Source organism: Nannospalax galili, unplaced genomic scaffold (genome assembly GCF_000622305.1).
Source record: "Nannospalax galili isolate Female #2095 unplaced genomic scaffold, S.galili_v1.0 scaffold627, whole genome shotgun sequence".
NCBI lineage: Eukaryota > Metazoa > Chordata > Mammalia > Rodentia > Spalacidae > Nannospalax > Nannospalax galili.
The window spans coordinates 362,873-380,261 of record NW_008355786.1 but is presented as its reverse complement, the minus strand read 5'-3'; the positions used below and the strand labels follow the sequence as shown (position 1 = coordinate 380,261).

Below are 17,389 nucleotides of genomic sequence, written 5' to 3'. Positions count from 1 at the left end.
TGTATAATTTATCAGGTTGATATTTTTATACGGCTTCACTGAACAGATTCTGGACTTGCTGTTCTGGTTGAATCATTAGCAATGGATCTGACTGTTCAAGTAATTAACAAAACTCACCCTTAATTGATCTGAACTGAAGCTGAGGTGGCAAAAGATCCTCTTAAAATGTAGATGAAGGAATTTAAACATTGAGGATATAGGATTGTTAAAACAGAAGGAAATGTATTAGTCCAACAACCTACTGACAAATTATACATACATTATCTCTACGTAAGTCCATGTGTATAGCTAAAGGCTACCTAATAAGAAACAGTGCCAGACAGGAGATACCTTCCTTTGAATTGTTGGTCAGGGTGGTCCAAGAAACTCCCAGATAGTAACCCAGCATAGAACTGGGTTCCTTTGTTCTAAAGGAATATTGGGAACTGATTGCTGCTGGATGAGGAAGAGCTGATCTTCCAAAAACAAGGAACTCTAGATAGGCTCACTAGATTCAGATGATGGACAAGCACTGGGGAATGGCTGGGGGTGCTGATAACACAGTGGACAGTAACAGGGATGACAGAGTATATGGGCTCCAGTGGCGGGGAGGGGCTACAGGAGGGTGCCATTTGGGAAGTGAGTATATAGAGGAATAAGACTGTGTAGGAAGTTCTGTATGATATACACACAGAAAAATCAACAATTTTTTTAAAAAAGACATATTTGAGGCGGAAGCATAGAAATTTACTTCATGTTATATAGAGGTGATAAACATTACCAGTGAAATCTACCTGATGACTTTATATCCATACTTGGTACTAAGGATCACTAAGGATCTGTGTATAACCGACTGTGACTAGTAATAATCAGATACATAGAGATTAGAGATGTATGTGCAAACATCTAAGTGTTAGTAGCATTAAAAATGAGTCTTTCTGTAGGAAACAGTATATTTTAAAATGAAATGGGGACCATTTTTAGTGGTTAAAACCTCATTCAGTTTTAGCTTACAGGGTTTATACTGAGTTCAATATGGTATAGCTATATTAATTCAACTGTGAACCTAAAATTTTACAGCCACTTTTGAAAGGGATGTATCTTTGCTCTGGAAATTGTCATTGAATATGTTAAAGCTGTAATGAAATGCTTCTAATCATGTTTTTATTAAGTAAATAATTTAAAAACGAACAAAAACAAAAGTTACTCTCAAAGTTCTAGAGGCTTTGGGAAGTCTCCTCTAGCTTCCGGTGGCTCTGGGGACCCTTTGGATTAGAGATATAGCACTGCCATCTCTGTCCCATCTTCATGAGGCCCTCTCTCCTCTGCCTTACATCTCCCACCTTTCTTCCTAAGACCTCCATCTTTGGATACAGCACCCACCCTAAACGTTTAATCCTAGATGATTCTGCCCTGAGATCTTTAAGTTACATCTATCTGTCATTAAGACATCTGCAGGGACACATTTCTAACCAAGATCACTTTCATAGTTTCCTAGTTGGCATGTCTTTGGGGGGTCACTATTCAAGTCATTACAGAGAGAAGAGGGAAGTGATATAGAGGAGTCTCATGAACTGAATGGCTTCATAAGCAACTTCTGCCTTCAGTGTCTACATAGGAACCACTCAGATGGGAGAACCTTGGGGCCTCAGCTGCCTCGGGACCACTTACTCCTGTGCTGTTTTGACTCTGCAGGTGGATGGGAGGAAGTACCCTAACTCGGAAGATGGCATCCAGGTGGTGGTGATTGATGGGAACCGAGGGCACGTGTTGAGCCACGGGAGCTTCAGGAACACCATTCTGCAGGGCATACCCCGGCAGCTCTTCAACTACATAGCAGCTGTCCCTGACAAGTAAGTGCATACCTCTGCTTCTGGAACTGTCCAGTGACACAACAGACCCTTGGCTAGGGCCTTGGCTCTTGTATGCAGACTCATATGATACATCACGGTCTGGGTGATCTGCCCACAGATCGTGCCTGTTGGGATGAGAAACCTTCATGTCTGTTGGCACAAATGCTAGAGCCAGGGCTGCTGTGGATATAGGTCAGGCTGGGGCGGATAAGACTGCGCCTTACATGTGGGAAGGCTGCCTGGCTCTCTGCCCCCATCACAACACACTCTTCTAATGATCTCATCCCCGCCCACATCTCCAACACCATCCAAATGCTGGTGGCCTCTGTAACTCTTCAGCCTAGATCTCTTTCTAAGCCCCACACAACCCCATCCAACTGCTGCTTAGAGATCGCCACCTAGATGTCTCCCATGGAACTGAATCCTCATCCTTTGAAATCTTTCTTTTTATTATTTCAGTCCTTCAAATCAACCACTCCTCCTGTTTTCCATGTTTTCATTAAATCATTATCCATTCAGATGGAATCTGGGCTTCACAATGGACACCTCTGTTTCTTTTACTGCACCCCTATGTTCTAATACAGCCAATGCTGCCTGCATCATTCCCCTGCCCAGGTCCCTCCCTTGTATCTTCTCTAGCCCTGCTCTATCCCTGTTGGTCTCCATCGCCATGGGCACAGGCTCCTTACAGGCCTCTTTCTTCCCATCTCCCATATTGGCAGCTAGTTATAGCTTCTTAAATATTGAGCTTCCCCATGGTCTCTCCCCACCACCATTCAAATCTAACACACTTGTTGCCTCCTCAATGCAGTCTCTTCCCATCCAGGCTACCATTCTCCATTAAAACACTGCTTGAAACAGGTTGGAGGGGATGCCCTCATCTGTTACCCAATCAGGAATCAGACTTCTTGATGTTGGTACTACTGGGAACTTACCTGTGCGTGTCTACTATCTGACCAGTTACATGGGTGTGGAAATTGCTCTGGAGCCACAAGCTAGTGGAAAACCTGTGTCATTCATGTGGTATCTGTCACAAGTAGGAACTTAGTAAATAGTTAATGAGTGGAAACAAATGCCCCTCTGGATGCTCTCTTTGGCCCTGGGTAAACTGGACTTGATTTGAGATTCTGGAGACTGGCGTGTTGCTTAACCACATATGGCATCCGTTTTTCCCTCATCCAGTGCTTCTTTCACATTATATTTGTGTGAATATGTGCAGGGGTGAATGGGTACTGGGATCAAGAAATAGGCCTCAGAGTTACTGTGTTTGGAGTGGGGTGTGGGACTCCTTGCAGCCTTTGCACCTATCTGGGAGAAGTGTGGATGGTCTGAACTAGGTGTGGGCTAGTAGCGAGTACTCAGTGAGGAATGGGTGTCACTTACCCCTCTATGGCATCCTGGGAAGTGGCAAAAAGTGGGACTGGACAGGTGCTTCTGTCCTGTGGCTCTGATCCAGCTAGGCCTATTCCACTCTCCACATCCCATCCCCAGGACCACCACTGGCCTCAGGGTCCCAGCCATTCATACCATAGACACTGGGGATAGCTTCTGGGAGCTGCCTCTGACCTGCCACCTGTGGAAGGGTGTGCTAGATGGCATAGGGGCTGAGTGATCAAGAAAATAATAGGGAGACCTTGATGTGAGTGGCACAGGGAGGCTGGGTAGTGAGAAGGTTATCTCCTTGCTTTACTCCTGTCAACTGGCCCAGATGCCATCATGAGGGCATGACCTTCCTTTGAGCTCACTGAGCTCAGCCATGGGTCTGCAGTGTTTGTTCTGAGACTTAACAATGGGGAAATTTCCTCCTGGGAGCAAAGCCTGGATCCACCACCAAGGATGTGTTTGTGGATGAGCCCTTTCTTGGTAATGGGCCTCTCCCTGCCAATCCCTTGGCCCTCCCCCTCTTGCCTTCTTAAAGAGCCTGAGGCAGCCCCCAGCTACCTTCCCAATGGTCCTTGTTACACACTAGCCCTTTGCCTTTAACAGCTCTTCTGTCATTCCCGCCCTCTTGCCTTCTTAAAGAGCCTGAGGCAGCCCCCAGCTACCTTCCCAATAGTCCTTGTTACACACTAGCCCTTTGCCTTTAACAGCTCTTCTGTCATTCCCAATGGGACATAAACGGGGGTAACAGCAGGTTCCAGAATCCCATACAGTTTTTCCATGTCTGGACTGTGGTCTGTGGTTACAGAGTTCCTTTGAGATGGGAATTGGAAGCCCCATGGAACTTCTGCCCCATTCCTGTTTTAGAGGGTGGTGCTCATTCCCCATGTCTGACCTAGCATGAGTCTGCCCCCAAGGAGGCTGTTTTCCCAGCACTGGGGGTTAAATACAGCCTAAGGCAGAACAGACTCCCCATTCCCCTGGAGACTTCTGCAAGTTGGGTTCTTCTGTTTCCAGACCTCCTGAGCACAGGCCCCTTTGGGAGGCACTTGTAGATACTGTATAACTGCTCAATCTTCCATTTGCAAAAACAGACAGATCTTTTCTCACCAGAGAGAGAGATGACACACAGCAGAGGCCATTCTGAGCATGTGGTAACTACTGTGTTCTTCCCAGAATGATCTCAAACTGGGCCATGCTCTTCCAGCAGCTGTAAGGAGGCCAGCTCTGAGCCACATAAAGCCTGGTGACCACCCTCAGAAACCAATAAAGGACATAGAATCTCCATGTTTGCTGTACAAGCATGAGGACCTGAGCTCAGATTCCAGCACCCATGTACAAAGCCATGCACGGCCACACCAGTGTCTGTAACCTGGGGATGGGGAGGGCAGAGATGAGGGTTGCTCGGGCTTGCTGGCTGCCAACCTGGGACTGGGGTCAGTGAGAGACCCTGTCTCAAGTGAATAAGGAAGAGAGCCGTAGAGCAGGGCAGCTGATATCTTCCTCTGGCCTCTGTGTACCCACACACAAAAATGCATACATCACACACTGACATACCGAGAGAGGGAGGGAGGGAGAGAGAGAGAAAGAGAGAGAGAGAGAGAGAGGAGAGAGAGAGAGAGAATTTGTAGGAAACCTAGCATAGGGCATGGCCGCTGTCCCCATGCATAAGTTTCCTGAGATCCTGTGGAAACAAAGCTTAGAGATCAGACGGCCTGTTGTGGTTGGCTGGGCAGTTCCTATGAGCTCTCAGAGCCACAGCAGCATGTCTCTGAGCCCCATGCTGTCAGGTGCTCTGGGTGGCTTTGTGGTTTGACCACTGCCCTGTTCTCTGCCCTTGTTCCCCCTTTCTCCTTCTCTGCTCCCCTCAAGCTGTCTTGACCTTTCGCCATCACTGTGCTTCTATCCAGAGTTGAGAACATGCAAATGAAGAAGTACATACTAGTCATGCATGGTGATACATGCCTGTGATCCTAGCATCTGGGAGGCAAAAGCAAGAGGATCAGGGGTTCCTAGCTACATAACCAGTTAGAGGCCAGCCTGGGCTACATGAAATCCTGTCTCAAAAATCAAAGAAAGGAAGGGAAGGAGGGAGGGAGGGCGGGAGGGATATGAAGTCATACTGTGAGCCCAGCCCCAAGGTGCTGCGCCTCTTACACATACTCTCTCTTGCTTGGAGGCAGACATGTGCAAGCAACATGCCATGTAGGTTTGAGAAGGCCAGGGGAACCAAATGTGGCCAGATGTCAAGACAAACTCAGGATGCTTGTCACTGAAGGAAGAGTATGCCCATCAAGACACAGGGGAAGATGTCCTTTCTCAAATCCCTGGCTGGGCCCGTAGCACTGCTAAGGCAGGTTCCACCACACATGGGCCAGTGTCCCTCCCTCACACCCCTTGTGGCAGTTTACTCCCTCATTCCAGTTGTCTAATCTGTCCCTTCTCCCTCAGTTCCATAGTTCTCATGGCATCAAAGGGAAGGTACAGCACAAGAGGCCTGTGGACCAAAGTGCTGACAAAGCTTGGGGCTGACAAGTCTCTCAAGTTGAAAGGTAAGTGTTCCAATGTTGCATCGACCTGGGAAACAGAGCAGATGAACAGTGTGGAGATGTGGCTGTCCCTTCCTGAGTCTAGGACATTCTCTTCCACTAGGCATGGGTACAGCCCCAAATCCTCAGCACAGCCACAATGGCCTGTACCACCTGCTTTCTATCTCTGTACCAAAATATATTCATTTTCACCTGTGACTAGACACTGGAAGAATACTGCTAGAGCTGTTCTCCCCTCTGTTCCACAAGTGGCCCTTTATTCAACAAATGTGTCATCAGAAGCTGCCGTTGTCTGGCCTTCCTGCCCAGATCCCGTATTCAGATATCCCTGTGGAATATGCTGTGCACCTTGCAGCTCATACCTGATTTTGTAGCATCTTTTATACTTTACAAAATTCTTATTGGTCATCTAAGATAGGAAAAGAAGGGGCCAGAGAGATGACTCCATGGTTAAAATCACTGGCTTCTCTTGCAGAGGACCTAGGTTTGGGTTCCATCACCCACATGGTGGCTAACAGCTGTCTGTATCTCCAGTTCCAAGGGATCTGACTCCCTCTTCTGGCCTTTGCCGGCATTGTACAACATGGGAGCATGCTGGCAAAACACTCATCCACATAAGATAAAACTAAATAAAACTTTTTAAAGATAGGAAAAGGAGAATCAAAACCCAGAGACCAAGGTCACACAGCTCTTCTGAGATGAAGTGCAACATAGACTTCCTGGCTGTGCTAGAGGAAACTAGCCAGGACATAAATGTCCATATGATGGTTATTGTCACAGATTTCAGAGTGAGACACTGAAGCGGCTGCAAGGAGAGGGAGCAGACATATATTTGATGACTGTTACAGCTACTGTTTCATGTCAGCCTTGCACCTTGAAAAATTCTAATGATAATTAGCTCACGCATTCATGTACTTGGGCAGCAGGCTCGGTTCCTTCCACATATGAGGAAACCAAGAGTTGCACAGTGAGGTATTTGCTTCAGCTGTGATATGAAACTCATTTTTCCTGAGCCAAGTTACTGATTGTGAAAGATGTTATGTCTTGATTATGAAAGATATTAAAACCAGTAGCCTATTACCTGGATGTTTATCCCAGGCAGCAGCTGGTGAAAAATCAGGAACTCAGCAAGTCTCTCTTGGCAGAGGATGGAGTAAAGGTTCTTTCCTGCCAGCCCCAGAGCTCTTTGGGGACTTTTATCAGTTAAATTAAGATGCTGTTGCCAAAGGGGCTTGTGTATAAGGTGACCAGGGTCAAATGGTTCGTGTCCAATGGTGACAGGTGTGTGCTGCTGGCCAGGCCTGCTTCATGTAGACATGGACGGACCACACCATGTACTCTATGCCCTGGGCAGATCCCTCCCTCCTAAAGTCACATGGTGACAGAGCCCAGGACGGAGATCTTGCTGATAATGGCCACAACCACACAGATAGGAGCCTGGGGCTACAGAGTCTTGCTAGTGATCATTGGTCACCTAGAAAGTAGGCAGGGGTTCTGAGAGCTCTCTTCCCTCCCTCCTCATCCACCCTGTCTGCTGCTATGCATGGCTTTCCTGTGCCAAACAGAGCTACCAACCTATTGAGATGGACATGGTACTCAGGTGAGACCTATAAAAAAAGATGTCAGATCCCAGCAGCAGCTGGGCCTAGAGCTCTGCCCAGAGGAACAGGGTCCAATGTAGCTTGGGAAGGGGTCCCTATGGGGGCCAGAGTGTGCCTAAGGGGAGGGAGCTCTAGGGTGTGGCATGCAGCTACTCCCTCCTAGCTTTTTCATTTTGACCCACATGATTCATCATCATTTTTTCAGAGAAAATGACATTTGTCGGCTTCAAAGGTAGCTTCCGGCCCACGTGGGTGACTCTGGAGACTGACGACCACAAGGCCAAGATCTTCCAAGTGGTGCCCATCCCTGTGGTGAGGAAGAAGAAGCTGTGAGTTCAGCTCCTACCTGGTACCGCCTGGGGCTGGCCTCCTGCAGCAGCCCAGGACAAGATGGCTGGATCCCCTGGCCCCTGTCAGCCCTACTGGGTCAAGGGACAGATATCAGAGACCTTGGTGCTGCCACCTGCCCCTACACAAGTCTACCTGCAGCCCCTGGGCAGTGTTGGGTGATGCTGCAACTGCCTCTTGGGTGCTTCTCTCCTATCTGTGCCTCATCAGTGGAGATATGGGGACCATATGAGGAAACCTCAGTTGTGCTGGCAGCAGAGGGCCACTTGGGCAGGAATCTGGACCCAGCTAGTAGGTGGCCTGGAGAGTGGGGCCACTCACAGATCTCCACAGTCACCTGGAGATACATTTGGTGGCAGATGTAGGGAAAGACATCTTTATTCCTGTAAGCAAGGACCGGGGTTCTTGGGATTAGGAACTGGTATACAGACAGAGCTGGCCAGAGGTAGGGGACTGGCAATCCTGGGGAGGAGATCGGCCCTCTGTCTGGTGGGGCTCCCCTCTTAGGAAGCTTCATCTGGCATAGTGGGACAGGACTAGATGGCTCCCAGAGACCCTTTCTGAGATTGCAGAAGTCTATGGCTTTGTGCTCTATGCCTAGAGTCTAAGGAGAAGAAATCACTCTTTATAGCCAACATCTACACTGCAGGTGCCCTGAGTACATGGGATGGAGAGAGGAGAGCTCACACCTGGATGTGTGGGGTCAGCAGGTAATAGGCAGCTAGGTCTCAGTGCACTCTGACACCAGATGGAGAGTTCAGAGAGAAGTGACATAGTTAACCAATGCCAGATCAGAGGAGGGGAAGTTCATACTGCTCAGAATGAGGAAGGCTTCATCTGAGAGGCCACAGTGCTGGCAGGAATGCAGGGTGGAAAGCACTTGGGTGCAGAGAGATAAAGTGGTCTCTAACATGGCTCAGAGGAAGGCTTTCCTACCATCAACTGCAACAGCTAAATCACCACAGAGTTGCCTTTTGCTTGCCACAGCTGACCCACTTGTGACAGAGAAGCAGGGTCAGAAGGGAGGACTGGGCTATGCTATGAACACATAGAGCCTATGGACGTCGGACCCCAGCCACCTCCTCTTCTGACTCTAAGAAGGATCACATTCACAGACCAGAGGCCCTGCAACAGGCCTCCTATGTACTCACCCAGGAACCGAGTGGAGAAGGACTCTGGGACACCTGAGCATGCTCATACCACAGTGAGTGTGGGGTGTCAGAGATAGAGAGGGCCTTGGGGGCTCCTTAGTGACCACCTAGTTCAGAGATTCCAACCTATAGCTGAGGAGAGTGAGGACTGAGGTGGGAAAGAACCATCCATCAGATCTGGGAGCCCTATTCCCAGTATAGGCTGCCAGGCCACACTGCCTCAACTACCAGCCCTGGGTACCCAGTACTCTGGAAGTAACTGCTGGAAAGGGGAACGTCTGGAAGAGGAGAAAAGGACCAGAGTAGAAGGGTTCCTAGTCAAGGGCTTGTCCCTGTCGCTCCTTTGTGTACACTGCCTACTCTCCTCTCCGCATCGTGGTCTCTGTCACCTTCCCTTTATTCACACTGCCTGCCACACTCTGGCATGGGGGTATTCACAACTCTGGGAATCCCCTGGTGCTACCTCCTTCCAAAGTGGTGCTGGTATGTCCCAATGGATGGCATTAGAATGTGCTAACATGCTTCTGGTAAGCCAAATTGGCTCCACATGGGGGTCTTGAGAGTGGTTGGATACAGCCCATGGCCTCTCAGTTAGTGTTCACCCTTGTCTGCCATGAAGTCAGCTCAGAGAGCCAAGATGAGTGGAAACTGTCTGTGGTCAATACTCACTCACAAAGCACCAGGGTCTCTCTGGGTTCATGAATAACATGAGTCCCCTTTCCTCCCCAACCACAAACTCTTTCCTTCAAAGAAGGTTTACTTGGTCCCCTCTGTCCAGTGATGCCTAGGAGCCTTAGTACCTAGTACCAGAGTCCCCTCCCCAGGCTGAGCCAACTCCCAGAGGGGGCTTTCCCACTGAGTGGGTCTTCCAGCTGCTGGAGGGAGCTATAAGACCCTGCCTCTTAAGACGTGGCTGCTTTGACAGCCAACTTCAGAGGAAAGTCTTCTTCTGAGGAAGTAAGGGATGGTGGGGAGGGAATCTAAAAGTGACCTCATGTCTTTCTTGTCTAAGTCTCATTGAGTTTCCAATACAAAGGTCTCACACTGTGAACCACTTAAGATGAGATCACTTTCAGGTGGCCATGAATGTTGAATGTCTTTGGCTCAGTTCAATTCAGAAAATATCTATTGAAAAGTTCTCAGAGTTGTACATATGCTGAACAGTACCAGGTTCTGTACAGAAAACTTTCTTTCCTAAACCATCAACCAGGAGCTAATGTCCAGGCATTTTACTTGGTAGCACAAATCTCCTCCTTGCTTAGAAAGTTGTTCTGTCCTTTCTGTCTGTCAGTGTCCCCATTGAGTCAGGAGTCTTTGAGGAAAAGTCTTCTGAAATGCCTGTCTTCTTCCTGTTGCCGAAATAGCTGGTCCTTTTTTGGGACTTGGATGCCTAGTGTGTTTTGTATGTAAATAGTTCTTGTAGGTGTCAACATGAACAAAGATATATTTTATATTTATTTATTGTATATGTACTTCAAGAAGTCAGAGAAGTGAAGAATTGTTTTAAGTGTTATGTTTGAAGATGTCCTTTGGACCACTCAGAAGGAGTGTGCCCAGAGCCAAGGACATCAGCTCTGGTTTGGAAAATCCTCTGTATCATATTAAACATACAAAGAATGTCATTGTCTCATCTGCTTGTTTCATTTTCTGTTGGGGTGGGTCTCATGGTACACCAGTTGTCTAAGGAAAGATGGAAATTACTCCATCACTCCGAGTCTACCCCAGTTACACCTTGGTCTTGTTCCCAAGAACTATTTACATATCAATATCCTACCCTCCCATCCAGTAAGACTGCCCAAGAAAGCAGATGGAGTGGTCCTTGGGCAGAGAAGACACCATCCACATGACCATTCAAGACAGAATTTGCTTCATCTTCAAGTCCCTGAGCCATTAGGAAGTTATCAGTCTTAGCCCTCCTACTGGAGAAGCTGAGGGGGAGAGGTGGAACATCAAGGTGGGGGCTAGAAGACTGTTTTTCCTCCCAGACTCTGACCAGAGGACAAATACCATGTCTGAGAAGAGCATGGTCACTGAGGTAGAGAAACAAGTCCAAAGCAAGCTGTCCAATAAGATGGAGGATTAGGTGGAAGGCACCCCTAGTTGGAGGTGGGAAGGGCTCTGGAGAGGAGTGAGGGAGGTACAATGGTCACAGTGGGGTGAGATGATCTGGACCACTTGTGGGTACTGATATTTGATTAACTTACATACAATTAAAAATCCATGAGGCTGGAGAGATGGTTCAGCGTTTAAGAGTACTTGTTCTTGCAGAGGACCCGGGTTTGGTTCCCAGCACCCACATCAGGCAGCTCACACCTGCTTCTAACTCCATTTCCAGGGGATCCAACACCGTCTTCTGGCCTCTGCAGGCACTGGCATACACATGGTGTACATCTATACATTTGGGCACACACATATACACGTAGAATAAATAAGTCTTTTTTAAAATAATTAAAAAATCCAGGTCCTCATCTACACTGGCCACACTGCAAATGCTCCACTGCCACAAGTGTCTAGTGGCCACCACTGTGGTTGCAGTGACATAAAACATGTCCACCATCAGCACAAGGCCTCCTCTTGATACCTTCTGGAAAGCTGCCGACACTCATTGAGATTTAAGAAAATCTATTAGCCTACTGTGGGCAAGTTTGTGTGTGTGTGTGTGTGTGTGTGTGTGTGTGTGTGTGTGTGTGCAATCCACTTAAAGGAGCTGGTACCAGGTTAATGGTATTAAGCTGTCAGTACACAAATAATTGAGTAATACAGCTTTGGATATACTATGTGAGCAGTATAGAGGTGACTATATGACCCCTGCCTTAAAGAAACTTCATCACTGGATTTGATGGCTTACATCTGTCATCCCAGCACTAGGAAGGCCGAGTCAGGAGGACTGTGAGTTGGTGGGCAACCTGAACTATATAGCAAGGTCCTTTCTTGGGCTTCTGAGATCGGTCAGAGAGTAAAAGCATTTGCCATGCAAGCCTGAGGGCCTGAGTTTGATCACTGGAATCAATGGTAGAGGGAAAGAACTAATTCCCAAAAGATGTTGCCTGACTTCTACACATGCACTGTGACATACACTGTGCCCGAACACACACACACATAAATAAATAAATAAATAAATAAATAAATAAATAAATAAATAAAATTTAACTTAATAAAGACTATCTTAAGAACAAAGAGACAGAGAGAGAAAAATAAACAAGTTTAGCAGCAGAAAATCACATTTGCACGCTTCTACTCTGCTAGGCACCAACACAACGAGGAGCATGGTGAACATGTCAGGGCATGCCCAAGGAGGAGCATGGCTGGTCTTTAAATAGAAAGGAATTACTATCAGCTGGAATGATCAGGAAGGCCAATGAGCAGGGTAGGCAGACCAGAGTTGACAAAGGAGTCAGTCATGACAGGAGAAGGGCTTACAGTCTGTGCAGCGAGGTGATCAAGGGTGTGGGCTGGAGGGCATATGAGCATAAATCACTGAGCATTGCAAAAGCGAAGGTGGGCGGGTGGGCAAGGACACATAAAGGCTGACTTAGCGATCACTGGATTTGATGGATGATGGGGAGAGGCTCCCTAGAGACTTCTCAGCCAGAAACCTCTCCCAGCCCCTTCTCCTTCTTCTTCATCTAGGAGGGAATTTATTGAAACAATTTCATACCTTTCTAATTAAGCCATAGCTAAAAGAGAAGCAAGGATGCTTGTATCAAATAAAAGATTGTTGCAGCACAATGCCAAATTCTGCATGTGATTAGGAAAGTACTACAATTTTGATGAATGATGTATCTTGCAACTCACATTTTTAAAAATTTTTTATTATTTTATTTTTTGTGTATGAGTGTATGTAAGTGCACCTGTGTTGTATAATGCCCAATGATTTATGCTCATACATCAGAAGAGGGCATCAGATTACCCTCAAACTGGAGTGACAGATCACTGTTAGCCACCCTGTGGGTGCTGGGAATCAAACCCAGGTCCTCTACAAGAGCAACCAGTGCTCTAAACTGCTGAGCCATCTCTCCAGCCCCACAACTCACATTTATAGCAAGTATTTTTGTAATGTTGTTTAGCTTATTTGGAAGGCAAGATGAAACGTCATCTCTATCTCACAGAGATCTACCTGCTTCTGGCTCCCAAATGCTGGGAATAAAGATGTGCACCACCATAAAGATATGCTGGGCTGTGAAACACACTTTTAATTTTCAAACCTGTACACTGATTTTTGTATCAGCTTAGATTTTCATATCAATTATAACTACAAGAACAAAAGCCCCACCAAGAGAGCTAGTCAAGGTAGTAGCAAAGCATCCTGGTGGGGGGTGAGTACAGGGTGGGCTTTGACAGAGGCTGCTGGGCCACAGCCACCACTCCTAGTTGGATCCAAAGCAAAAGAAGCCACACATGACCAGAGTGGACCCAATTGCTTCTTTGGCAATCACCAAGTGTCCACTGGAGGCACTATAGAACCATTAGGCAAGCTCTCTCTGCCTCTGTCCAGATGGACCTGTGAGGATGAATGGATGGATGGATGGATGGATGGATAGATGAATGAATGGACGGATGGAGGATGTGCTCTATGTGGCCAGTCTAGGGGCAGAGATGAAGGGGTGGTAGGTCAGTCTCCATGAAATGAATGGGATGCACCAGTGAAAGGTCAGAAGGACACTGCCACTTGAAGGCCCAGAGCTATAGCCTAGAGGCAAAGACACAGGATGAACACGGGGGTCGGAGGGTGGGGAGGGGGGATCCCACAGCCCAGGGGAAATTGGTTGGGGAGGTTCACTCAGGGAGTACTTGGGTAAGAAAGTCAGAGCTAAGATGGCTTAAATGTACCACCTGCATGCTGTCCAAAGCAGGCGCTCTGGAGAGTTTGTCTTTATGACCAACAAGACAGTCTGGCTGGGTACACAGGTGCCCTTAGATGGTAAATGTCTTCATCTCCATCTGTGTCACCCACTCTGGTCCCTAGCTAAGCCCTAAGTGCACAGAACACTTGTTACCCCTACAAGTTCCAGCATCGTAGTGACTGGAGTTGCAGGTGGTTATGAGTGCCTGGTGTAGGTCTTCTGCAAGAGCAGTATGCGCTCTTAACTGCTGAGCCATCTCTCCAGCACCATGTGCTGCATTCTAAATAAGACTCAGGACAGTTTTTTGCATGGTCAAGTGTGAGAAGTACCCGAGACTCTAAGACTCTATCTAGGAAGTGGGAGTGGCCTAAGACTGATAAAAGGGCTGCTTAGCCATGATGGTGAAGAATTGGAAGTTGTCTAGCTGTTTCCCCACTACCTTACAGCCCCTGTCTCCTGTCTTTTCCCCTCACCAACTTACTAAATTCATAGAGACAAGGAACCAACCTATCTACAGAGAAATTCATGGTTAAGTATCATTTAGGGTAAGAACAAAGGAAGGTGGTCTGGTATCCAATTGCTTGGAAGGGGTGGCATTGGGTATTCTTTGAAAAGATGATAGTGAGGGGTTCTCTAAATCAGATATCACAAAACTAAGAATTCTAGGATGGGGAAGAGGTGTCAGGAGAAGAACTGGCCATAAAGCCTGAAATGACAGAGATATGGAAAGAAGCTTTGTGAACATCGACACAACATTGGGCCTAGGCCAGAGAGTGAAATTCAGAAAGGAAGCTGGGTTATTTAATATGTAACCCTAAGCAGCACAGTTACGAGAACGGAGCAAGTAGAAAAAGTTGTGTAGCTTCTCCTTCTTCCTTGTGGGAGGAGAATGTGTTTTGTTGTTCTAGACGTTGATAGGTCTGTAATTACAGGTTTAAGAATGAAAACAAAAACTAACGATGATAATTAGTCCTACTCAAAATGAGACGTCTCCTTTCCAAACCACGGCAGAGGCAGAAGATAAAAGCAAAAAAATACAGTCCGGTGGGAGATGGCAAAGAAAGCCTGGCCTGAGAAAACAAAGATGACTTCATGGCACGTGGGCAGTAGGCAGGAGGAGTCCAATGAAGGATCCCCAGCAGCATGAAAATAAGCTGCTTTGTGAAAAATCAAAGACTAAAAGACTGCACTGAGAAAGTGAAATTAAATCATTAGCTGTCTACTGGCTTACTGATATGAACATTCATTATTTGAGTGATGTCAGCTTTTACTTTATTTTAAAAATATTTTATGTGTATGAGTGTTTTGTCTGCATGTATGTAACTGCACCACATGCATGCAATGCCCATGGAGGCCAGAAGAGGGCATCGGATCCCCTGGAACCAGAGTTATGGACAGTTGTTACCCACCATGTGACTGCTAGAACCCAAACCTGAGTCCTCTGCAAGATCAACGAGTGCTTCTAACCACTGAGCCATCTCTCTTGACCCCCTGTTTCCACTTCTCAACCTCCTTCATCTAACCTGATGTAGCCATTCTCATTTGTTTCCAACTCTACAAACATCTAATGTGAAACAGAATGCATTGGGGTTCTCCAGAGAAACAGAAGCAAAAAGACACACACACACACACACACACACACAGATTTATTATGAAGAATCTGTTCATGGAATCACAAAGACTGGTAAGTCCTAAGATCTGCAGTTGGCAAACTGAAAACCCAAGTGAGCTGATGGTTTACTTCCATTTTAAAGGCCAGCGGACTAGAGACCCAGGAATTTGCCCTCTTAATGTGCATGTGAGCGTGCATGCGTGCGTGCGTGTGTGTGTGTGTGTGTGTGTGTGTGTGTGTGTGTGTGTCCCAAATCAAATACAGTTGCCAGGAAGAAAGAGCTTTTACTAATCTCTTTGTTCTATTGAGATTTTCAAACAATTGGCCCCGGGCCACCCACATTAGGGAGTCTACAATTACTGGTCTAAATTTAAATGTTAATCTCATTCAGAAACAGCCTCACAAATTGTGTTAGTCAGGTTTTCATTGCTGTGACAAAATTTTACCTGAGGGAATCAATTCAAAGGAGGAAAGGTTTGATTTGGCCCAGAGTCTTAAAGGTTTCAATCCATGGTCATTTGGCCCAGTTGCCTTGGGCCTGTGGTCAAAGGACATTGCTGCAGGAACATGTGGTAGAAGAGGTCTATTCTTCCCATGTTAGGTATGAAGCAAGAAGAGAGGAGATTGGGCTACGGATGCAGCTCAGTTGGCAGAGTGCTTTCTTGGCATGCACAAAGCCCTTGATTTGCTTCCCAGTACTGCATAAAACGGGGCACAGTGGCACATACTTATAATCACAGGACTCAGGAAGAAGAGGCAGGAATATCAGAAGATCAAGTTCAGCTTTGGCTACATGAGTTCAAGGTTGTAGGCTACAGGAGACCCTGTCTCAGCGAGAGAGATGTGTGTGTGTGTGTGTGTGTGTGTGTGTGGTGGGGGGACGTCCTATTATCTCCAATAACCACCTAATTTCTTCCCATCTGGCCTCGCCTCCTGAAGTTCTACCCACCCCCCCCCAAATCGTGTGACAGCTGGAGACCAAGGTTTCATACATGGGCCTTTGGAGGACATTTCAGATGAACTATAGCACAGACACTCAGACAAATACTTGAGTTGACATGCTTTGTTTTTTGAGACACGGTGTGCTAGATGGCTTTAGCTGTCAACTTGACACACTTGAGTTGAGGGAGCCTCAGTTGGGGAATTGCCTCCATTGGACTGGCCTGTGGCTGTGTCTGTGGAGCATTTTCTTGATTGTTGAGTGATGTGGGAGGGCTCAGCCCACTGTGGGTGGTGCCACCCCTGGGCAAGTTGTTTTGTATTGTATAAGAAAGCAGGCTGAGTGGGCCAGGGGAGCAAGCCAGTAAGTAGCATTCCTCCATGGCCTGTGCTTCAGCTCCTGCATCCAGGTTTGTGCCCTGAGTTCCCACCTTGGGCCCCCTGATGAATTGTGACCCAGGAGATGTAAGCCAAATAAACCCTTTCCTCCCCAAGTTGGTACTGTTCAGAGTGTTTAGTCACAGCAATTGAAAGCAAACTAAAATACAGGGTCTCACTATGCAAACCAGGATGGCCTTGAACTTGTGGTGATCCTCCTACCTCTGCCTCCCAAGTGTTGAAATTAGAGCCTGTGGTGGTTTGAATGAGGCTGTTCCCCATAGGCTCCAAGTATTTGAATACTTTGCTGCTAGCTGGTGGTGCTGTTTGGGGAGGTTTAGGAGGTGTGGCCTTGATGGAGGAAGCACGTCACTGGGGATGGGCTTTGAGAGTTTACAGCCATGTCCCATTTCCAGTTTGTCTCTCTCTACTTCCTACTTCCTTGCAGATGTGAGTTCTCAGATTTCTTCTGGGTCTGCCTCTGTCATGCCTCCCCCACCATGGTGGACTCAGCTCCCTGGAACCATAAAGTCCAATAAAGTCTTCCTTTTTTAAAAAAAAAATATTTATTATTTTTTATTTTATGTGTATGCATATATTGCCTGCGTGTAGGTAAGTGTACCCGTGTTGTGCAATGCCCATAGAGGTCAGAAGAGGCTGTTGGATCCCCTGGGACTGGAGTTACAGACAGTTGTTAGCTGCCATGTGGGTGCTGGGATTCGAACCCGGGTCTTCTGCAAGAACAACTAGTGTTC

General features: G+C 47.1%; 1 protein-coding gene across 1 annotated transcript in view; it reads left to right on the top strand.

The window, feature by feature from the left end:
• Positions 1-10,467, top strand: part of Cemip (cell migration inducing hyaluronidase 1) — a gene marked incomplete in the record, with an annotated part of 167,393 nt that extends 156,926 nt beyond the window's left edge. The window contains 3 exon segments of the mRNA XM_008853400.3: positions 1,675-1,832; positions 5,664-5,764; positions 7,568-10,467. Coding sequence (XP_008851622.1) covers positions 1,675-1,832; positions 5,664-5,764; positions 7,568-7,695 — 387 coding nt within the window.
• Between the last annotated feature and the right edge of the window lie 6,922 nt (positions 10,468-17,389).